Below are 23,376 nucleotides of genomic sequence, written 5' to 3'. Positions count from 1 at the left end.
ATTAAGAGAGATTAGTTCATTAATCTGCTCTCTGGTACCAGGTATCTTTATCACTTCATTTCAATAATTTGTACTAATTGACAGAGCAGACTCCCTCCAAGTCTCAAAGTTGGGCAAGACATAATTGCTCTAAATCACAGCACAAACATTTTCACTTGGAAACATCTAATCCCATTACTCTCCCAGTGTCTCTTCTGAGGTTTAACACATGAAAGGAGCTGCAAACTCGTGCTTAATGTCCTGGGTCACTGCTGCCCATTTCCTCTTCATCTGTCCCAATCCAGAGGCACTGCTCAGCTTGAGGAGAGGACAGGCAGATACCTGGGTTCCACACCATCCTCTGACGTGTTTCCACGGAGAGGGACAGCAAACCTGTAACTGGCTGAGGACATGAGGATGAGATGCGCAAAGCCACAAGCTTTGTGCTGTAGGCGAGTATGGGGCTGTGGCAAGCAGAAGGAAAGAGTGCTCCTGCCCCAGAACCAAAAGGAAGGACAAGCTGAGGACAAGGGGCATCCCTGAGGATGTGCAGGATGGTAGCTTTGGGGGCGCTACAAGAGGGGTCAGCAGGAAAGAAGGAAGATGCCCAGGACAGCATGACATCTCCTTAACACGTGTCACCTCTGCAGGCAGGAGCCCCTGTCCCTGGGACATCTCCAGGCTCACGACTCCACAGCCCAGCTAAGCTTGCAGGATCATCCCAGAGCCTGCAGGCAGAAACCCGTGAAACCAGGACAAACCTCCAGCAGCAAAACACAGCAGGCTGCGTGGGAAGCAGGATGAGCCGACAGCAGGATTCTACTGGGGAATGCTGTGATCCACAGGAATCCAAGAGCAAACAGCCCTCTCCACTTCGGAGGGACTCTGGAAGCTGGAGGTGACTCCAACGTATGTTTGCAAAACACCCTGAGCTCCTCAGATGACGGTGTTGTTATATACATTCAGAGCATTGTTATATGCATATTCAGAGCCTTATTATCTATATTCACGCAAGCAGACACAGACACAGGAGGCCACCAGGAAAAGCAGGAAGATACCCACTTGGTCTGATGTTTGGAGCCCTTCAGGTGCGCGTGGTACTGCTCTATGGAGTTGAGGGTGACGCTGCAGGTGTTGCACGTGTAGCTGCGCTTCAGCCCTGTGAAGAAAACCCAGAGTCATTACCTGTGCGCCCTCCTCAGCACCGGCTGCGCATTTCAGTGCAGGCGGAGGGCAAGCTCAGGGCTGTGCAGGGAGGAAAAGCACCTTCATGCCTGGGATACAGACTGGTCAGAATCAAACTGAGAGCTGGGAAGTAAAATGAGTGAAAATGTTTGAAGAACAGAGAAAAAAAAATAGCATTAACCTTTGTCCCCAGCAAAATTCTAATTAATTAGAAGGTACTCAGATCTCAAATTTCATTCCCAGGTTCCTAGACATTTCTCTGTAGAGTAACCCATCTATTTACTGTTCTAGGCCAGGGTATCCAAGCATTTGTGAAGCCTAAAGGAACATTTCGGAAAGGCATGGGGAGAGCAGAACCAAGCAGGATTCCCAGGCAAATTCCCCTGGAGACCCTGGTCGCACCAGCATCGCCTGGGGCTTCCTCACAAAGCCCAACTTGTTCCTCTGGGATTTTGGTGGTGAAGGCAATTCAGAATTCTTTTTTTTTTTTTAATCCAGAAGGATGGACTCTGATTTAACCACCAGAGCGAATGGCTGTGCTTGCGGAAGCAGCCGCTCATCCCCAGGAGCTGGTGACTCGGCACCTTCGTCTGAAGGTCAGAGCTGGAAGCCTGGCGCAGGCACCGGCTGCTCGGCCAAGCGCTGGCAGCCAGGAGCTCATTCGCCTGACGGATTTACTCTTGGCTGCGGTACCTGTCTGCACCCCCTGACCGCAACACAGCCCTTGCCTGGCTAATTTTAGCCCTTCGCAGATACAACAACAAACAACTATTTATAAAGCTGTTGCTTTTGCTGCTGGCCAACCAAGAGCCACTGAACCAGAAATAACATCTCAGCGGGCTCACAGCAGAAACGTTACAAAATGTGGTTGGTTTTGTTTTGCAGGAGTTTGGAGGATTTGGTTTTGTTCGGTTTGGGTTTTTTACCTTCTAACAAATCTCTAAGCTGCCTTGGCTGCTTTCCGTTTATTGTTTATTTGATTGCCACAGGTAGAAGTTGTTTTCTGAGTAAATAGGCTGCATTTTATTGTGTTGCACTGTAAACAACGGAGAACCCGATGTGAGCACAGCAGCACAGGTTAACAGGGAAGCAGCCCGGGCAGGGGACTGTGCTGGACCCCAGAGTAGCATGCGGGGCACAGGCATACGAGGTTTATTTCCTCACAAAAAGGAGCCTAAAAGCATCCGCAACACTGACCCAACCCCTACAAACACCCCTGAAGCACCAAAAACAGGGATTGTGGCCTGTCCACTTCCTGCACCGTGGAACAGAAAAAGCTGCAGCCTCAGACGGGGCCACTGGACCCACGTCAAAGACCCTCAGGAGCAGCAACCACAGCCTCCTGTGCAGGAAAAGGCTTCTGCAGCCCCGCTCTCCTCTCTCCCCACCCTGCCTCTGGGCACAGATTGCAGGGAAGAATAAACAAGGCAATTAACAGATTTGTGCACATCTCAAACAGAAGCTGCAAAGCGATTTGTAAGGGAAGTCACAGAAACAGATTCTCAGCACCGCCACTGGAAAACATCTGAGCCGAAGAACCAAACCCAGTAAAACCAGCCTGCTCTGTACTTCTATCAAGCTAGGATCAAAATTCGAACCCTCTGCAGACAAGACACTTAATGACCCAAAGAGCGTGCACGAGCAGGGACTGGGGGGCAGTAACGACGGGCACTGTGAGAGAGAGCCCTAACGACAGCCCAGCCACCTTTCTCCAACTCAAACTGTGTGCCACCGATTGCCACGTAAGGTAAAAAAAGCAGGAGATACGACATGATTTATGGGTATAATTAAAATCGCTCATTTAAAAACTGTAAAAGCTTTCACGTCACTACCAAAGTTTAGATTTTTACCGAGGCTGATGCTCAGATGGGGACAGTTCTCAAGACTTTTATTCTGATACTATTCCTTCCACTCCATTATTTCAGACCTTCTAATAATGTGAATTGTCCTGGTTGGGTCTTGGGGAAGGGGGAAGAAGGTCAGGGATATGGAATAAGAGTTACAGACACCACCTCTGTACAGTACAGCCTGTGAAGAACATCCCCCGAGATGCACAGAGATACAACCACCGCTGTTCTCAACACTATTTAATGTGCTAAATAGGAAAATTATTTCTTCCTCCTTTAACAGTTTGCATCTCAGAATTATAACTTAATGACTTAAGGCTGAGGGTACTTTCAGCTCACAGCAGGACAAGGGAATCGAGGCTTTGCCACCTCTGAAAAGCTGAAAATCTAAAAATAGGAACCCAGTCGACAAGCAGCAGTCAGAATTAGAGGTGAAGGAGATAAGGCCTTTCCCCGAGAGACTGCGCTGCCCGCTGCCTGCAGAGATCGGTTGAGGGTATTTAGGATTGGTGTCAGTTTAGATTTCCTGGGAAAATGCAGTTTCACTGGCCTCCTCAGCACATGACAGAGCAAGTCATTATTTACACTGATGCTCTGGTTTGCCCTTCTAGACAGGTTTTCACCCAAAACATTCCTCATTGGCTTGCTCCACACCTGCAAAAACTGCAAAAGGAGATTTCTTTCACGGCACAGGGCAGGGCTGTGTCCCCACCTGCTCGGGGAGCGGTAAGGGCAGGAAAACAAAACACTTTCTGGTTTCTACAAAAGAAGCAAACCTGGCAACAAGAAAGGGAGGGTCAATACAAACCCCAAGACAGGACAGGGCTGCTTCTCCCTGCAGCGCACCTACAATCTAATTCCATTAGTCTTTCACCTTGGGAAAAGAGTGCAGTGATTTCAGAGCAGAATTACAGAAGCAGTCACTTCTCCGCCTCCTCTAACTTGTTTCCACGGAAAAGATAAAGTGCAGCTGAACACACATTAATGTCCATTTCCCCTCTGGACATCCCTGAGAGGGACAGCAAGCTGAGGGCTCTCACTCCTGGCGTGCAGCACAAAGCCTGACACAAATTCCACCTACACATGCAGACAAATGTTTTTAAACCCCAGTGCTGTTGTCTCCTTATCCGAGTGTCAGAGTGTGGATCTTCTCTCCTTCCCTCTTATACACGTTAGCATCCCAATAGTTCCCTTGGCCTCACTGACTGCATTCCCATCACTGACATTCCACGTGCATCAGCAGTACAGAAAACCATAGATGCTAAAGCAATTCCTGTCCTCCCAGAGAAAAGGGAGCTGCATGTTTTAGAGTTTCTTCTTTGCACCAATTCCCTTCCATCGTTCCCAGCTTAATGGAAGGGCTCAGCTTAAAAATACTGGAGTCCTGGGATTCCTACCACAGGCTGCTGCGCTCTGTAGGAACAGTTTTAATGTGCCATGTAATCGTCTCTTCTGACTTCCCACAGTATTATTTCTCTGCAGAAGTTGTTATAGCAATTCATTTAGAACAAGTAATGTACAGCGTTCTCAAATCTGATCAGTTTATGCTTACCATAATTAACTGCAATGGGCTATATCCATTCCCCAGCTGCATCCATGGATGCCCAAATCATCACTTTCCTTTCTCCAAACTTACTGGCTACATGGACAGTCCCACTTTTCTCAACCACCTCATACATTTCTCACCTAGGAATTTGGCCAAACATAAAGTTAAACATAAAAAAATACTCAGAAGGATACTTGAAAATAGCAAGTCAGCAATAATGCAGAGTATTTCAATAGTTTTTACATGTTGCGATGAACCGCAAATACACTCACAGCTGCTCTCCCTGATGCAGCAGCAATGGTTTTACAGTAAAACCCTCTTTCTACACCTGGCAGCTCCTGTTTCCTTCCCTAAACCTACAGACATCAGCAGCCAGGTACCTTCGTGCAGGGGAAAGGATGGGAAACGCTGTGCGGGGCTGTCACAAGCAGTGCATGAGCACCTTGCTGCAGACCGAGCCCTCAGACCATGCCGCGATAGTCACACAGCAGAGATCAGGCCAGGGGAAGTGAGAAACTGGTCATACTTTAAATTAAGGTAATAAGATAATAAGGTTCTAATGCTCAGCCGCTAATTTAACAGCATACATTAACTGCAGCCTTATTGAATCTTAATTACTTGTGGAGGTGGAAACGCCATCAGCGATTACAGCTCCTAACTGGGGACATGGTTTTTTTTCCACCAGCATGTCAAGGCTGCTCAAGATGATGAAGGAGGAATCCTGTGCCCCTCCCTGCATCCAGCACAGGGGGGACTCAGCATCGCTCTGCCACGGCTCTGCCCACTGGCTGGAAAACTTGGGCCACAGAATGGGCCCGTTTGGTGAACTCGCTGGGAATCACACGTCTGCCAGCACACACGGGTACATTTTAGACAGATGGAAACGCTGCCGGGGCTGGCCAGTTGCGACAACACCAGAAGCCACGCTGCACGCCCCAGCCCCTTGCTCACATTGCACCTGGGATCACAGCTCCTGCGGTTATCCAAATTAACAGCATTCGATCTCATTGGAGCTCACCAAAGCTGCCAAATTGGCTGCAGCTTTGGCTTCGTGAAATGCACCCAACCACAGCGCACTGGGGCCAGCCTGCAGCTGGAAGGTCCTGACCAGAGCAGGCTGCGTTAGGAAACGCTGTGCTGTCTGCATCCACATCTACCTGTGCACCCTCACGACACGTCAGCATTCCCTGCATCATGACGTGCACTCATGTAAAATTGAATGTGCCCCTATATCCATTAAATAAAATATTAACAAGTGAAAGTCATTAATGTCATTCTGCATAAAATGCATTAAAACACATTCCAGGGGAGTACTTGTTAAATCGCTTTTTACTAACCAAAAGTGACAGCACGGAACAGAAAGTATTTATAAGGCATACAAAGAAATTATGGGCTGAGAAGGAAAATGAAACTCAGCTGTTTGCTGGATTTTCCAAGATAGCATCTGCAAGTCTGACAATTTACCTGAAAATACAGAGGCTTCAGGTGGCAGCAGCCCTGCGCAGCCCTCCCCGTTCTGCTTCACTGCAGAGGCTGCTGTATTTTATTTTAGGGATTCACAGCATCATACCCACAAGAGGCACCAGTTTCTGCTCCAGGGCATCCACCAGGGAACAAGCACCCCAGGGAGAAGATCCATGTTCCCATGGTTTACAGGCTGCCACCAAATCAGCTCTGGGTACACAAGGCTGGCCCTGAATCTGTCTCCACCACTACATAAAATCCAAGTTTACTGGCAGCATCAAAGAGAGCCCAGGATGCCTTGGCGAGCAGTTTGGCATCAGGCACAAGGCACTGAGGGGCCGGTTATGAACACTGATGTGATAAAGGAGAAGCTGCCTGTACAATGAGCTCCTGCTCATTTTATTCACTCCAAGGTGTTCATATAGGCAAGGACACACTGAACCCACCCAGCAAACCCCAGACTTTCAAACGCTGCACGGGCTGTCAAAGAGAGAGCACTTTGCTGTAGGGTTTTGGCTCAGCACCAGCCATAAGCAGAGCCCGTTACTAATTAAATTCCCTATGACCGAGATTTGCCAGGCTCTGTGGTGAGGCCTCTGCCCCTGCCGAGCCCACCGGCGTTACGGGAGGAACGAGAGAGAGCTCAGCAATGGAAGTAAAACTGGTGAAATGCGACCTGATGGAGCACGAACACAATTCCCTTCTGCTGGGCACAGGGGCGGGAAGGCACGAGCTGCCAACGGAACCGGTGCCTCCGGCAAAGCTGCTTCTGCTCCATGTTGCTGAACAGGCACAAGCTATCGGGGGAAGAGCCCAGAATTCAGGGTTTGGCATCACATCCATTGTTTTTTTGTCTTTTTATGATCTGCTCCAGGATGGGCTTGGGGCAGCTCTGCAGGAAGAAAATTCATTTCTTCCTCTGTCAGGGCATGTCCAAGCACTCTCCCAATGAGTAATAGCAGAGTTGTTTCCAGCCCAGCTCTCGGAGCAGCGGGTTCAGGAGTGGCTGTGCTGGCAAGGCTGGAAAGCTGCACGGAGCCGCTCGGAGAGCCCAGGCTGGAGCCTGCCTGGAGCAGTCGCGGGTGCTGCTGGGTTACCCACAAAGAGCCCTCCATTCGGCCAACGTACGCGGACTGCAGGACTGCGCACTTGCACGTACTGCAGCTTTAACTCAATACACACCAGAGAAATGGAGCTGTTAGCGAGGCTTCTTTTTACCTTTTTTTCTCTTCTTACTAATTTCTGAGAAAAAAATAAGACTTCAAAGTTGCAGGATGAGCACTTGGCAAGAAGAGTCAATGCTTTTGTTTCCTATAAATATCAGTTGTCCAAAAATACATCTCTATTCTTATTCCTCCAAATACACATTCATATTTACCAATAAATATTTTATCATCACCATTATCAAAACATCAAAAGCTGCTGGAATGTTTTACTTCAGCCGACACTGCTTGTTCCAGGCTCACACAATGCATCAAATGTTAGTCTCCCACACTAGTCAAAATAGAATTAATATTTAAGTTGTGGTTGGAGAAGCCCCTGGGGGTTGCACAAAAAGAAAATGAGTTTGCATTCTAGCAAGTGCCAAACAAGTGCAGATATGGAGAGCACGTGGCTCTAATCCCCACTGCCAAACGCCAGACCCGCTGGGCATGGAAAGCAACAGTCAGACGGGACCTCGCTGACACCCTGGGACAAGTCACCACCAGGCACCTCTGCAAAGCCAGACTTTACCTGCCAACCTAAGGCTGTTTGCTCGGATAGAAGGCAGATCTCATTCTGCATTGGCTGTTGCGGAGATCTGCCTCCCACATCTGAAGAGACGCGCTCTGGTCTCTCAGCTGATCGCCTGCAGGAGAGCCCATCACACCCTCGAGTGCAAGGGGGGCTTTCCCAGCCATGCCATGACTCCACTCCGCAGGACAGCAGCAGCGGGCTCAAGGACGGATTCCTTGGCTCGCTGAGCTTGGCCATGCCGCTGGTCGCCGTTGGAAAGCCCTGAACACCCACGGGCTGCAGACTCTGACACAAGCCCAGCAGTGCCTGAGGGGAGGACAGAGCTGACTCCTCCTGCACTTGGGGGGTAACTGTGGCCACCACATGGCTCTACAGTCCCTCCCCTGCCACCGAGGGATGCTGGCAGCACCACGCTCCATTTGGCTCTGAAACCCAACCATGCACAGAACCACCGTGAGGTTAAAAATCAACACAGGCTGATGAGTAAGCAAAGCCCTCCAATTCCTACTTTCCTAGGCACCAGCTAAATGAATAAAACACTTCGCAATTGATTTATTTACAGTTAATGACAGCCTCAGCCACTCTCAAGCCTGGCACAGTTCAAAGCGCTGAGCACTTCCATGTTATTGTCCCAGGTTTTATTTGCCCGTATATTTCCAACAGCGGGCAGTGACTCAGCCCCATGAATCATTGATGGCATTGTGAGTCACACTAGGTAGCACACAGGGGATCTGGATAACTGTTACAAGGTTTGTTGGGGATCAGAAATTCAGCGTATACTGCATAGTCATTAGGATTTAAAGAAAGATTATTTCATTTAGCGAGGAAAAAAGAAAGGTATTTTAAAACGTCAATGCCACATCGTGCTGGCAAACCGGCCTTCATCTCCCTCATGGTTCTGAAAATCAAACCTGCACTTTTTCTTCACCTGCTTCAGTCAAACGCTTTGTGTGCCTGCAGGGCTATAATCAGGACCACAGAGACAACTTCCAAGAGGAGGCCCGTTCTATAAGTTCTGCTCCTCCCAGAAGCCCACTTCTACCTGAAGACAGCACTTTGAGCAGAACTCGGTCCTGGCTGCATCCTCAGCCAGTACAAATCAGCCCGTCTCCATCAGCGGGCACGGGGGGATCGAGCTGCTCCCTCATCAGCACCAGCTGCCACCAGGAGGGACCAGGATGTGTTGGGGCTCTGGCAGCCACGGCTGCGTCCAGGCTGGGGCTCTGGTCCACGCAAGAGGGGCTCCTGGAGGGATGCCAGGCTCAAACCCAGGGGACTCCTGGGTGCAGCCCCTGCAGAGACCCCACAGGTGCAGAGCTGGAACAGACAGATGCTCTCCCTTCAGCAGCAACACAGACAACTTGTGTTTAACACACCCACAGCAAATGCTTGGTTCCCCTTTGCTGCTGATGACCCAGGGCCATTGCAGTGTTTTACAAGCACTAATTAAATCACAGAAGACAGCTAATGCCCCGCTCTCCATCAGGGAGATGTAGGGAGTGCTCTGCCTCCAGCAACAAACATCCCTGTTCCCATTTCCCCGCGGGGCTGAGTGCTTTAATACGTTCTCCTCTCTCAGCTCACAGGGGTAGTCCACATTTGCTCAAGGACAGGAGCGTGTGCCAACGGAAGGGGCTATTTTAGGAAGAGGTAATAGAAATACCTAGGAAACAACGTTTAAAGGATGCTGCTAAAACTTCAGACCATCATCTTGGAGGAGGGGATGTTTTCTATGGCAGCAGGAACCTCATAAAGCAGTAAGAGTGCCACGGTTTGCCCCTGGGCCAGAGGCGGGCGAGGGTGGCTTCCCTGCAGTCGCTCGATCCCACGGGAGCAGCTCCTGCTCTCCACGTCCCAGTGATCTCACCTCTCAGCTCTCCCAGGTCCAGGGTCTTCCCCAGCTGCTCCAGGAGGTCAGCCCTGGCTGCGTTCTTCTTGTGCTTCTTGCCGTCGTAGTGCTGCTGTGCCATCATGGGGTTGTTGAACCAGGCTGCGCAGAGCTGGCAGTACCTGTCCGAGTCCCTGCGCTGCTGCGGGGATGGTACCACCGCCGGGCTGTCCATGTGCGGCTGCTTCAGGGAGCCCAGAGCAGCATCTGCAAAAGGAAATGTTCAGACATGAGCTTTCGCAGGCTCATAGTGCTCTGAGTAACAGCAGACCCCGAGGCAGATCCCACATTAGAAACAGGGAATAATTAGCAGCAGTTACTGGGTCCCACTGGATATTTTGGATGGTGCAGCTCGGAAATCTACCATTTCCCATTAAAAAAGCAGCATAGAAGGATGGCACAGGAGTGTTCTCAGCTACCTGCGTTTCTCTGGCTGGGAACAAGGATGCTCCCATCGCGGTTACATGGCTTATCACCGTTGTGACCAAACACGCTAAACTCATCCTTCCAGGAAAAAATGTCAGTGAAGAACAAGCAAAACATGCAAAGCCTTCTACTTCTCGAGACAGAGAGGCAGAATTATTGTTACCTCGGGATTCACATGATTCAATTTATTTGGTCTTGGAAGGAACCAGGAAAGCTGCAGTAATTGTAAATTGTCATGGATGAAAGAAAACACTCAGCAGTTGGCCCCCGCACTCAAAAATCTTCACACTTGTGAGCAGACAGGGGCCAGCAACCCACAGCCTTATCTTAAACCCAGTTTGCTTCCAATCGACTACGAGGCCAACTGGGAACTAAAAAGGATGCCCAATTCCAAGCCAAATGGGTGATTAGCCTCTACATAACGAGGCCGCACTTGGTAGCCACAGGTTTCCCACTTTGTTCAATATGAATCACAAAGCCACGGAAAAACAGTTTAAAGTAAAATAAAGTTCAGATAACACTGGGATACAAAAATATAAAATGACTGGCACTTAATTATCACACCTCATTCAGAAATTCCCTTTGATGTGGTTTCCCTTTTCTTTTCTTTTCCAGATGAAATGTCTGCTATCTAAATAATTAACAAACTACGCACTCCGTGACACAAGAAAAGGCAAATTCTAAGGGGGCGAGGAGGAGCTCGGTCGCTCTTCTTTGATCAGGATGCTCTGTGCTGTTCTATCTTAGCTCTGACGAGAGCACGGGCTGGCAAGCGATGAACCCACCTCAATGCTCGAGGCTGGGAGTGGCAGCAGTGAAGACAAGAATGCTCCAGTCAGATGTGTAATTACGCCTGAAGCCCACTGTGATTGACTCTGCGGCTCAAGAAAGTTAATACTGTTCTAAATCTTCTGCTGATGTTCCCAGGAAGGGATGTCTGTTCTCCTTCCTCGACGAAATTGTATCCTACGTATAGTGTTACTTACAACCTTATCCATTTCCAAGGGCTTAGGAGCATCTCTTGTTTTTGATGACAACACCCAGGTAGCGGAGTCACATGGCCGGGCTGTTGGCTGAGGCACCACCACCCTCCTCGCCAGGTCATCCTTGGAGAAACACCTAGAGGGGAGTTTCCTCACTCCTGCCGGCGCTCAGCACAGAACGAGCTCTTTCAGGGATGAGCTAATAAAGCAATGACACCACTGGCTCCTGTGGAAGATTTTTCTTCCCCTTGTTCTGCTGTCTCACCAACTGCCTGATTCATCTCACCCCAGCAGAGGATTCCTCTGCCCGGTCTCTGTTTAACCAGCCTAGTAAGAAAGGTTGGAGGGGGCTTTGAGCTCGCAGCGCAGTGGGAGGTGTCCTTGCCCATGGCAGGGGTGTGGAACTGATTGAGCTTTAAGGTGGCTTCCAATTCAAACCAACCCATGATACTAAACATGATGCCAACACAGAAAACCTTTGTCCTTTGCCTCAGCCCCCGATGCCCCTCGCATTTAAGTTACACTCAGGCACATCCCAGTCATCGAGTCAGCCGAGTTCAGCTGCTGATGTGCTGCCTCCTGAAAACCTCCTGCCAGAGCCAGGGACAGCACACGGTGATTAAGAAAACTCAGAAATAACAATATTGCTATCTGAACTAATATTATGTAGACTTTGCATCTGCTTCACTCATGAAAAGGCAGCACAGCTCACCAGTAGCTCACACCTTGTTGCGAGTACCCACGGGCAGCCCCAAGGAGCCTGAGCTGCCCTGTGCAGGGATGTGCTCAGCCGTGGAGATGCTGCAGAACCCAGACTGCAGCTGGTGACAGGGCTGAGTAGTGCCAGGGCCAGGTGAGGCACTGGAACCAGGCTGCGGGGATGCTGGGGCTTCTGGACACCATAAACCAGCAGTTATAGCAGCAGTCTAGGAGCTCTCCGAGTTGCTGCTCTCCTGGCCCCAGGCAATAAACCTAAATCTATCCAATCTTTTGGTCAGCTCTCTCCTTGTCTATATGTTATCTGCTGCCAGAGGGGAACCAGGGAGGCTGCAGTTCACAGAGCTGGTGGTGTCCACAGGAGTTATATCTCCCACTTGCTAAAGAAATATGACGGAAGCATCCTTTGCTGCTCAGCCATCAGCCGGACTGGCAGCCTGCAGTGAGGCTGCTGGCTCATGCTCCTCCAGACATGGCAAAGGGGACAGGTGGCCAGTGGGACCGGCACTCCCGCTTTGGGGATTGCACCAGACCCCCCTCGCCCTGCTCCCTTGAGCCCATGGGCTGCAGCTCCTGCAGCACAGACGCTGCCCAGACCCCCAGAGCCCCTGGCTACCCTCCCACAGCTGCTCCTGCAGGGCAGGGGTTTCCTCTTAGTATACACAAACCAAAGTGTTTACTGGGAAAGCCACATTCCTCAGGTTCCGCTCACAACTACCTGAGGTGTGCCGAACCCAGTCTGGCAATTAATGAAAACATCCCGAGCTTTCCAAACCCTCCTGAAGAGAAACAGATGAAAGTTGAGTCCTCCACAAACGTGGATTCATCATTTTGATACGCACTACATAATCAGTACAGAACAGAACATATCGTCATCCCCTGAGCGGCAACACGAAAATTAATAATAAACACTCACAAAACGTCAAATGTTAAAAATGTTTCTCCATCTGAAACACAAACATAAAAGCTGCCGGTTTGACTATTTCAGGTATTTCAAAATGCTAAATAGCTCATGACAGTCTGCCTTACGTTCTCGTTTGCTGTGGGAGGGAAGTGAGAAAGTCTGACTTTGCTGCAAGAGGCAAAATACAAAGTTAGAAACACTTTAGCGCTCTGGCAATGAACTCATGTTTGACTTATTCCTTGCATGCAAAGCTTTTTATTCATAGCTGTATTTAAATGGCACCCAAGGTTTTATCATTGCTGCTCTCTGGGAACTGAGCCGGAGAGCAAGAAAGTAAGAGAGCCACAAAAACAGGGTGCTGGAAATTCAGCTTTCTTCAAAGACAAAGCTGGGACTAAAGGAGACTCTGGCTGCTGCTGGATGGATCCTCACACCCAAACCTGAACCTCATTTCCTCCATTCCCTGCAGCATCCGCACGGCCAACTCCCCCTTCCCAGAACAACGCCTGCAGGGATCACTCTGATCACCGAAGGTAGCAGCTCTTTCCCTCCCAGTTCTTCCTTTATAACTCACTGTGATGACTGGATGTGAGCCGACAGAAGATGTTGGAAATGACTAGAGGAATTCCTCAGTGACAGAGGGGACAAAAAAGCCTCAAGGGGCTACAACCCGGTATGGCAGGAGCAACATAAAAGATCACAGATATTGGCTGTAGAGATAAGACATCGTTCTCCTATCGTGAAAACCTCGACTGCTATGGCCCTTCTCCCTCTCCCGAGCACACCTGCAGAGAAACGGGGGATCTGTGGTTCACTAAGAGGTCAAAATTTAAAGGGAAGCTGTAACTCCAAAAGGGGACTGAGGACAAATATAATTTTCTATGGGGCTGGTGAGAGAGAAAGTCCAGAATATCAAGCCCCTGTGCTGCACCTGGTTCCATACTACACAGAGCTTGCAGGGAGGAGTGCTCAGCACAGACACACCTCAATGTCTGCAGCAGAGGAGGTATCCACAGAAATCCTTCTCTCTGCTGCTTTCCAGCTGGAAAAGGATGCGGGTCCTGCAGGTTAAAAACCTCAGGAATTCTTCCTAGATTTCCCTGCAGTTCAAACCACATTCATTACTCTTCATTTTATCCCCTAAACTCATTTTGTTCCTGTGCAATTTCAAGAGACACAGTGCTCCAGAGAAAATGAAAAAAAAAAAAGAATTTCACAGATTCTTTCCTCCCTTTACTCTCAACCCGCTAATTAAGCAAATGCTCAACACTGAATTCCACAACAATCTAGGGCAGCAGAATAAATATTTGTGCAAGGCTGAAAATCAGACCTTGCAATCTGGAGGTTATTGCTTATTTTCACCAGCCTAGTGTCACTAATACAAGATTTCAGATTAACTGGATATGTTTAATCTCAGCCATAACCAGAGCACTTGGGGAACTTTGAAAATATTTTAAGGTTTTTTTGAGTACTGAGTCTTTCTTGCTTTTTTTGATCACCCATGGAAGTTAAAAAATACTTAACAGCTTAGGGAAACACCAAATAAATCCTTCAGCCCATGCAAGCATCTGAAGGATTACCATGTTATGATGGGAATGGCAGCTTGATCTCTTTAAGACATGCCAAGGAATTACACCATGAGCACAAGCTGGTGCCTCCCAAGTCCCCAGGAGCATCCAGCATTTGTGGCTCCCCGGATTTGTGGGCACTGGAGCCTCTGAAGCTCTAAGAGACTCAAAGCTCCCTGGTGTCACCCCTGAAGGACTGGGAGACAAATCCAGTGGGAAAATGCTGGGTGACTCTGTAGGAAGCTCAGAAAAATACTGTGTCCAAAGGGCACATCTCTGAAAACCACTGGAGAACAAGGAGGTGCTTATTAATGTGTTCCTGTAGCTCAGCTTCATCAGATCAAGTGTCTGGAAGAGCTGATGAGTCCTTGAGTTACTCTCTCCTAGTGATTTTCACAGCTGAAGAGCCCATTAGTTTCAGAGCAGGCGGTGCACCTCACTTGGAGCCTCTGCCAGGCTGATCCTGATGATTAAAAAATTAGACAAAACCACAAAGCAAAGCTGCAGCTCCTGGAGAGCCCAGCTGGGACAAGGCCCTGCAGCCGCCGCACCCACCAGCATCACGGCACGGCCATCGCTGCACGGGCTGCACTCACCTGGATTTAACCAGAAACACCAGGTTTTGTGGCAGGTCCTTTGGCGGTGGAGGAGCAGATGCTGGAAGGCTGCACGTGAGGGATGGAGCTCTGAGCACCAATGCAAGCACTGGACAAACCACTGCCACAAGCAAGCACCCTGCGGCTCCAGGCGCCCTCTCTTTATTTGCCAGCTGCAGAGAACACCCGCAGAGTCCTAACACAAGTCAGCTGCAAATGACCATGCCAGCTCCTGTCACATCCATCCTGCTGGATCGCTGTAGGAATGTCAGGAGCTACGTGTACCCACAAGATTCACACCTGGCACCCAAAGCACTGGGCAGTTTCCAGATGCTCTCAGGGACTGGGGAACCTCTGCTGCACCTCTGCCTAAGGAGCCTTCTGAGAGTGCGCCCTTTAGTGCAAACAAAGGATTCCCACACTCCTTGGGGTAAAGGGGATATTATTTCCCAAGCCAGTCCTGGGAAAGGACAAATGATATCCTTTGCATCGGTGTCTGCAGTCTGTAAAGTTAGAAAAGCAACAGAAGCACACACAGAGAGCCAAATTCCCTTATTTCATCACATCCAGGATTTATGCCCATGGTGTTAGATGGGATGTAAAATGCTCAGTGGCCTGAGGACTGAACTGCATCCGTCTGCAGGACCACAGCCCAGTTCTCCTGCCGGGTTAGCTGCAAGAAGACTTTAAGCATCCTCTGCCCTGACAACCACAGGGGAAAGTTTCTATATTATATTAGTGGTTCGCAGGGACTTTATGGTTAAGTAAACAATAGGATGGTTAAATTAGCCAATTCCAACATCTGAGTTTTTAAATGTGAAAGTTAATAGGTTTGCATTATTGGAATCGCTGTGGAGGAAAGTGTGAATGCCCATCTGGGCAAAAATCAAAAGGCAATCGATCCAACGGTTTTTAAAGACTGGATTTCCCTCCAAGGTAAAGGCAAATGATATCCTGCTCTGTACAGTAACGCGAAAGGTTTATTAAACATGTTAGCTGAGCTGTTGAGTAACTCCTGAAAATTAAAGTGAGGTTTGGCTATTCACGACCCGAGGAGAGACTGTCTTCCACCGAGCAAAGTGCTTTGGAAGCACCAAGCCAGAGACAGGACTCTGGCACAAGGGCCCTGGTGGATGAGCCCCTAATCTGCATGAACAAAGCAGGCAGTAATGAGCATCAGCAGTGTTCAAAGGCTGTTATGACAGCAACACAAATGAGTGGCTGCTTCTGCTGGCCTCCAGCACTCAGTTATCCATTTTCTGCTGTGCAGGCACCAAGCTGGCGCCTTGGCCGTGCCTCCTCGGTACAGCGAGCCCGCACCACCCCACATCAGACCCTCCTGCTCCAGCTCGCTGCCTCTGGACCTACCTGTGGCCTTTAGTGCTGGCTGTTCCCCTAGCAACAGTTTTAACCTTTTGGCATGGATTTTCCCTTGGTAATGCGATTCAGCCACCACTGCTGAGGTAAAGGACATGTTACACAGTGTGCAGCACTTGTTCTTATCCACCGAGTCACCATCACTGCCCTGGGTGGAGACAAAAACACAGAAAAAAAAAAAAGAAAAAAAAGAGGTGTATAAGCCCACCAAGCACAGCCATGGAGAAAGAAGAGAGAGGAACCCAGGTTGTTATACCAAGGCCATGGTTTCTAAGAGTTTCCCCTCCTTTTCTCCCTCAGACTCACTCCTGCCTGGGAATGACTCCAACCCTTGGGTGCATCTCTGCTGTCATTCGTGCACTGGGAGCTCCTTGGGTTCCTCTGTGTTCCCCATGGCCGTGAGGCTCATCCATCACCTGTGCAGCCTGCCCTCCCTTAGCCTTCATCCCTGTTTCCTGCCTGAGGGGCTCGTACCAGTCTGGTGCTTTCCCTGCCATCAGCCTCCAGCGCTTCCTCCTGCTGCGATTCCATAAGGGACCCCAAAGCAGGAAGGGAGAACAGGATGCGGGGTGTCAGCCCTCTCTCAGGCAGGAGAAGCAAAGGAACCAGTGGGACTCGTGCGAGTCCCCTGGGCAGGTTTGCGCACCAGCCCCAGACACCTCCTGCCCCTCTGTCTTTCCTCTGTCCTTCTCGAGCCCTCGGAGGAAACCTCCTTATCCCCCACCTCGTGCAGAGATGGAGAAAGAGATTGGCCAAAGGGTCAAGGAGCCTCAGCTGCATCCCAGGGTCTGCTCGAGATACCCCTGGCTGCCTGTCTGCTGGCCCCTGTAGAGGAACCTGACCGAGAGAAACAGGGCAGCACAAGCAGCCTTGTGCTAAAGACAGGAACAACCACTTGCTGCAGGGTATGCAGCAAGGGAAAAACAGAGCAAAACACCTATAAAACACATCTATGCTCCACTTCTTTCCCAGAGGTGGATTTGGAGCTCTTAAGCACAGATGAGAAAAGGCAATCATAAAAACTCCAAGACATCTTGCAGATAATGGTAAAAAACACCCCCAGAAATCAGTGCCGCGGCCCACAGCCCTGTTAGAGAATCTGTGCAGTGAAACGCCTTCCAGCAGTGACGTCCCTTGCGAGACCCCCAGCACCAGCCAACAGGAGACTGGGAATTTTATGAAGTTATGAACATTCAACATTTCAGTGCCACCAAGAGGCCCTCATGGCTGCGGCGACAGAATTTGGGGCCACTCTCTGCAGTTACTAATCACTGCATCTCAATTTTTACATGCAAGCCCTGATTCAATGAGAATATTGCCCCAGCCTTCATTATGGCTATTCTTGTAGGAATAAAAGCTGGCATGCCTCTGCCCAGCTGTGTGGCTGAGCTTAGACCTTCCATGCTCAGCAAACCCTGTTCCTGTGCTGCTGCCTGTGCCACCGCGCACCCTGGATCCTATCCGACCTCCTGGCACCGCTCCGTGCCCGCCAGGCACCCGCTGTCCTGCTCCAGCACCCGGGCTGGAGGCACCAGCACGACCACAAGTCCCTGGCGCAGGGATTGTCCGTGTCTGCTGGGCTTTGTCCCCACTCTGCTGGGGGTTTGGGCCCCTGGTGCTGAGGAGGCTGATGGAGACACAGAGGCAGCCAGGGAGGGCTGAGGAGAAAAGCTCAGCGACAGCCCCGGGCTGCAAGTCTGCCAGCAAAACAGATCTACTGCTGCCAGCGAGTGTTTCAGCTTCCACAGATACAAGGGCAAGCGAACAAACGATGAACAAGCAGGGGGGAAAGCACATTTGCATCCTTTGTCACAATTAATTAATCAATCTATTCCACAAAGGAAACTAGAACCACATTTAGGGCCATATACACATGGCCTCGCTTTCCCAAAGATCTCAGTATGTTGTTTGGCTACCGAGCACAATTTATAAATGATCTCTTCTGAAAAATTCTCCTCTGTGCAGAGCAAGACCTTCCCAAAGCTGGGAAATTACCTGCTGTGTGCAGGTAGTTAGCATCCCGCCCCATTCCCTGGACAAGATGGTCCGATCTGGCTCCCGTGCCAGGTAAAACTCCCTCCGGTGCTGAGCCATCTGGACACAGCCGCACTCTTCCTTCCTCCTTTTTTTTTTTTTTTTTTAGCAAGCATTCCAAATGCTGACGTACAGTCAAAACAGAAAATAATCTGCTCTAGAAGCTGCAATCTTCATTACACAATAACTTCACAACAAGCTGTAAAAGCACCCTGCAGTTCATCCCTGTGCAAAGACCTGTGGGCACCCCGGAGCGGCTCAGCGCTGGCTGCACAGAGCACGTGGCACAGCTGGGAATGATGGCCCTGCTGCAGGGACAAGGGGGCCAAGAGGCAATTGGACAGCATCCAAAATCCAGCTCCCCTTTTGCAAATGTCATGCAGAGAAGGAAGAAGAATTAAGAGTGTGGGGAGCAGGCAAGGGGGGTTCTCCTGCTCCCCTGCTCTGCCCTGGTGAGGTTCTATCTGGAGTCCTGTGTCCAGTTCTGGGCTCCCAGCAGAGGAGAGACAGGGAATGACTGCAGAGAGCCCAGTGGAGGGCACGGAGACGAGGAGGAGACAGGAGCATCTCTATTTAGAGAAGAGGCTGAGAGCCCTGGGTCTGTTCAGCCCGGAGAAGAGCAGATGGAGAGGGGATCACATCCATGCTGATCCATATCCAGCGGCAGGACAAGGAGCACTGGGCACAAACTGGAGCCTGGGAAGTTCCACCTGGACACAAGGAAATATTTCTTTCCTGTGCAGGTGATGGAGCTCTGGAACCAGCTGCCTGACACCTCCAGTGCACCCCGGCAGCTCCTCCGGCAGCACCTGACCCCGTGGTGCCCTCGGTGGCACTGGGCAGCCCCCAGAGCACCAGGGGAACCCACAGGGCTGAGCACCCCAAGCCCTGGAGATGACCCCGAGCCTCCCAGCAGCCGAGGAGCAGGAGGGGCTCTGCAAACAGGGAGAGTGGACCAACCACACTGTTGACACCCAACTTACTCTTTAAGGTCATTTTCTCCCCAGAAATAAGCACAATTAGAAAAAAGACTGATTTTTATCACTTTTTTTTTTTTGTTGTTGTTAACTATAAATCAACTTAAACCTTAGGGAGAAATCTCAAGAGGTGATAAGTACTGTTCTGAGCGTAATTTGCACTTCTTTTAAATAGATTTCTCTCAAGATATTTTATGTCTTCAAAGGGAAATCACTTGAAAGTTAAGAGCAGAGTAAAAAAATCCCAGACTCTATTGATCATCAGTGGTGGCAACGCATAAAGAGCCTCAAAGAGAGCTCATTTGAAAATCTGATACAGTTTGGTGTTTCCACACCAGGGTCTCTTCCTCTGCCTGCTCTGCTCTTCAGTGACATTTTTTCCTTTCCAACCTACTTTCACAAAAAGATTGCAGTGAAAAAAAATAAGAAATGAAAACACAGTAGCCCCCAAACACCTCATTAAAGCCCAAGGTCCCATTTACAGCAATCCACAGGTTATCCATGTTCACCCAGGCCTCTGGATGAGTGCCTCACAGGCTGGATGGGGATTTGGCCACCAGACCAGTGCCCACCCACAGGAGAGGGGTGTCCCCATTGTCCTGGTCGCTCTGAGAGTCCCAGCCTATCTCGAACAGCCAGCCTTTCTTCATACACTGATAGCTGCCCTTGGTTAGCAGGATGCAGGAGGTGTTTGGGCTCGAGTGCTATTAAGCCTTTGACCCAATCTGCAGTGTTCGCCAGCAGGATGGGACCCTCTGCTCCTCCAGCACCCAAGCACCCTGCATAGAGCGCCCAGGCTGGATCCAGCCCTGAAGGGTAATTATGCCTTCTCATTTGTCAGTGGCTGTTTTACCTGTAACCAGATCAGCTGGGGGAACCTGACCTGGGTGTCTTTTGTCACCCGCTGAATGACACTGTGTTGAAAGGATTGTGCAGCCAGCTGGTAAAATAACAGCACTTGTCGATCAGGGTGCCCAGGCGAGTGCTGTTGTGTTAGCCCAGCCCCAGCAGGGCACAGGGCTCAGCTGACCTGCAGCAGGCTCAGGGCAGACACCTGCTCTCCAGGGATGCTCTGCACCTACATAGGCACTCATCCATCTCCAGGGATGCTCTGCACCCACGTGTGTGCACTCACCCATCTCTAGGGATGCTCTGCACCCACATGGGCACTCACACAACTCCAGGGATTCTCTGCACCCACTTGGGCACTCACACATCTTCAGGGATGCTCTGAACCTACATGGGCACTCACCCATCTCTAGGGATGCTCTGCACCCACATGTGTGCTCATCCATCTCCAGGGATGCTCTGCACCCACGTCTGCATTCACCCATCTCTTCTCACCACTTCCCTTGCTCCCACGCCCAGCTCAGTCTAAAGCAGCAGCAGTAAATAGGCACTAACGTCTCAATTTAGTTTCCATAAAGCCCACACAGGCAACTCTCTAACCCCACGCTGCACAAAGCCAGCCAACGTGCAAGGAGTATTTCTCCCATTTGTTTTGGCAGCCTCCTCCAGACGATCCCTTCTCACCAACCTTACAGGGAGGCAGCACTCACAGGGGCAAACGGCCTCAAACAAACTGAAGAACCACAAAGCACACCGTGGCCTCAGCGATAAAGCATCTGTTTCCCCATGCTGGCATCACTCATCTGCCCCTGCTCCGTAGCTGTGCTGGGCCAGCCTCATTTAGAGGCCTTCTTTCTGTAATGTTATAAACTTCAAAGCAAGTCTCATACATTCAACAGAATTAATGTCAGTTACTCAGATGCTGTTAACAAGCTTCTAAAAGGCGTAATCCTCACACGGGGCCAGGCAGCTGCACCCTTTGCTGCATGTTCCTTAAGCAATCCTCAGGAAAAGGAAGGATTTTTATTCCACAGATACAAATCTGCTGCCTTCATTTCCTAGGTTTTACTAAGAAGAAAAGCTTATATAAACCCTTGAAATAAGGCACTATAAAACAGAGCACTGCAAAGCATCTTTTAAATCTGAGTTAATTTTCAGTGCATGAAGAAGGTGCTGCTGCTAAAGAGCTATTTTCTGTAATGCTCTGTGTGAAATTCAGCCCGCTTCCCCTTTGGAGCCTGGTTGGCACAGGCAGGGAACGAGTGCCAGTTTATGGCAATCTGAACTCCTCATTAAGTCTCAGAGCATCCTTCCCTGAAGGAAAGCCAGCTCCAAGTTAAACGGACAGGAACAGGAGCTGAGACTCCCAAGGCAGCCGCCGGCACCAGTTGTGGCTCAGACAGGCACAGCTCTAGGCTTGGCCATCCTCGCTGCCTCACAGGACCTGTATCACCCTCAGCAACACAACCTAACATCCGGCTGCCTTCCCTCAAATGACTTATCCTGGCTACTATGCCCCCTTTCTTCTTTAAGGAAGGCGATGCTGGTTTTCCTGTCTTACAGTAGTACCTTATAGTTAAGCAACTTGCTGTGTTGTAGCACAAATAGGGCTAGAAAGGATTTTAAGGTTTTTCTCCCGTGCCCAAAATTGTTTCCTGGCATATCAGAAATTTTCACCGTGTCTATCTTGGTCACAAATCAGGGTCCTGTTTTTGAAAGGCAGTGAGAAAAGGCTAATTGAAACCAATTCCCCAGCCCTGGGACTGGAGAATGAGACTCTGGGTTTCAGAGGGGCCCTGGCACAGGCTGTCACCTTCTCAGGTTACCTTTCAGCTGAAATGTTAAGCAGAGATTTAAAATGAAAGGTCAGCAGTCCCTCTGTTCACCAAAGACGAGAGAGTTTTCCCCTCCCCCACAACAAATTAAACAATAATGAACAGCCCAACAACGGAGCCGTCATCCAGGGCAAGAGTTAATTGTACAAGCCTTGTACTTCTTACGAGGAAAGGATAACGGGTGCTTGGGGACGGCAGAGTATTTTACAGTCCCCAAGCGATGGCAAACCCTGCCCTTTGCCTCACTGAAAGGTCAGGCAGCAAAAGCCACCCTGAGCCGACGGCATCGAGCATCTCCAAGCGCTGCAGCTTCGCCTCCCTCGTGCGGTCTGGGAGGAGGATGAGGCGTTCAGTCCTGTGGTCAAACGTATGCAAATCAAAAGGCATATGGTCACGTGACAGGGCAGGTTTTGAGAAAAAAAACGCTAATATCCTCTTTTTAGCTGCTTCTACGCAGAAATTTAATTGGTTTTCACAAATAGTTTCTAGTATTCAATAAAGCCGGTGGGCCATGGACTGGCCATCGGTGCAGGATGCCCGGGCCGTGCAGCTGCACTCTGCAGCGTTAGCCACATCCCAAATATTTCTGCTCTCTTTAAATGGAAAGGCTCGGCTAATACCCAACTAGCAACAGGGCTACTTCGAGCTGTAGACATTGGCAGATTTCCCCTGCTGTATTTTATAACATAAATAATTGTAGAATTTAGGTTTTGTATCACCTATCATTCACCTACCACCCACAGACTTGTTAATTCATCCCCACTAAGAGCTGCCCTTGGCACAATCAAGCATCAGCAAACACAGCATTACATTACTTCTCACTGTTGCCTTTCACATAAGAAATGAGAAGCAGTTCAGCTTTGACATATCTGAGGTCTGTTGGGTTCTCTGTCCCCAACATCCTTGAGCTAAGGCGTACAATGCAGCCATGTGGTTCCTCGTTAGTTGTAATGAAGCGCACTAGAGAACCACATTCCAGGTTTATGCGTGCATGCCCACCGTACCTTTCAAGTTCTGTAATTAATAACTTAATAAAATACTGTGAGACTGTTGTTAAGGGGTAGACTGCATCTACAATTACCCTGTGTGCAACATAAAAGTCCCACTAAAATTTTAATTACTGTGAGAAGGAGCTTTCAGATTCCTTTAACAAAACTCGCATGCTTCTCCCTTTAATTAGAAGATGTCTCACTAAATATTGATAGTGTTAAGCCCAGTCACATGCCCATAGATCTGTGATGGTTGGGATGCTGTCTGCTGGGAACTTCATAAACGGCTCTTGCACCGGCCGCACAACAGGGAAAGAGGCGAATGAATAATTCGCTGTGAATCAGCCCCTTATAAATTCAGTCACCTTTCCCTGCCTGACAAATGGCTGCAAGCTGCTCCCATTTCCTCAGGTTTGTTTGAATGCAACTGAGGAACTTGATAACAATTTTTCTGAAGAAGGGCTGACCGCAAACC

The 23,376-nt window shown here is 49.6% G+C and overlaps 1 protein-coding gene across 2 annotated transcripts in view; it reads right to left on the bottom strand.

Annotated features, from left to right (window-relative positions):
* The window catches only part of ZMAT4 (zinc finger matrin-type 4), a 66,785-nt gene that overhangs the window by 6,020 nt on the left and 37,389 nt on the right, over window positions 1-23,376 (bottom strand). For both annotated transcript variants that reach the window (XM_069877492.1, XM_069877490.1), the window contains exons 4-6: window positions 16,209-16,365; window positions 9,626-9,853; window positions 1,042-1,138 (exon numbers count right to left, since the gene is read on the bottom strand). In XM_069877492.1, coding sequence (XP_069733593.1) covers window positions 1,042-1,138; window positions 9,626-9,853; window positions 16,209-16,365 — 482 coding nt within the window. The remainder of the gene's footprint in view (window positions 1-1,041; window positions 1,139-9,625; window positions 9,854-16,208; window positions 16,366-23,376) is intronic.

The sequence above is a fragment of the Phaenicophaeus curvirostris genome, chromosome 27, assembly GCF_032191515.1.
Source record: "Phaenicophaeus curvirostris isolate KB17595 chromosome 27, BPBGC_Pcur_1.0, whole genome shotgun sequence".
Classification (NCBI taxonomy): Eukaryota; Metazoa; Chordata; class Aves; order Cuculiformes; family Cuculidae; genus Phaenicophaeus; species Phaenicophaeus curvirostris.
The sequence above is the reverse complement of the archived record's forward strand: the minus strand, read 5'-3'. Positions and strand labels throughout refer to the sequence as shown.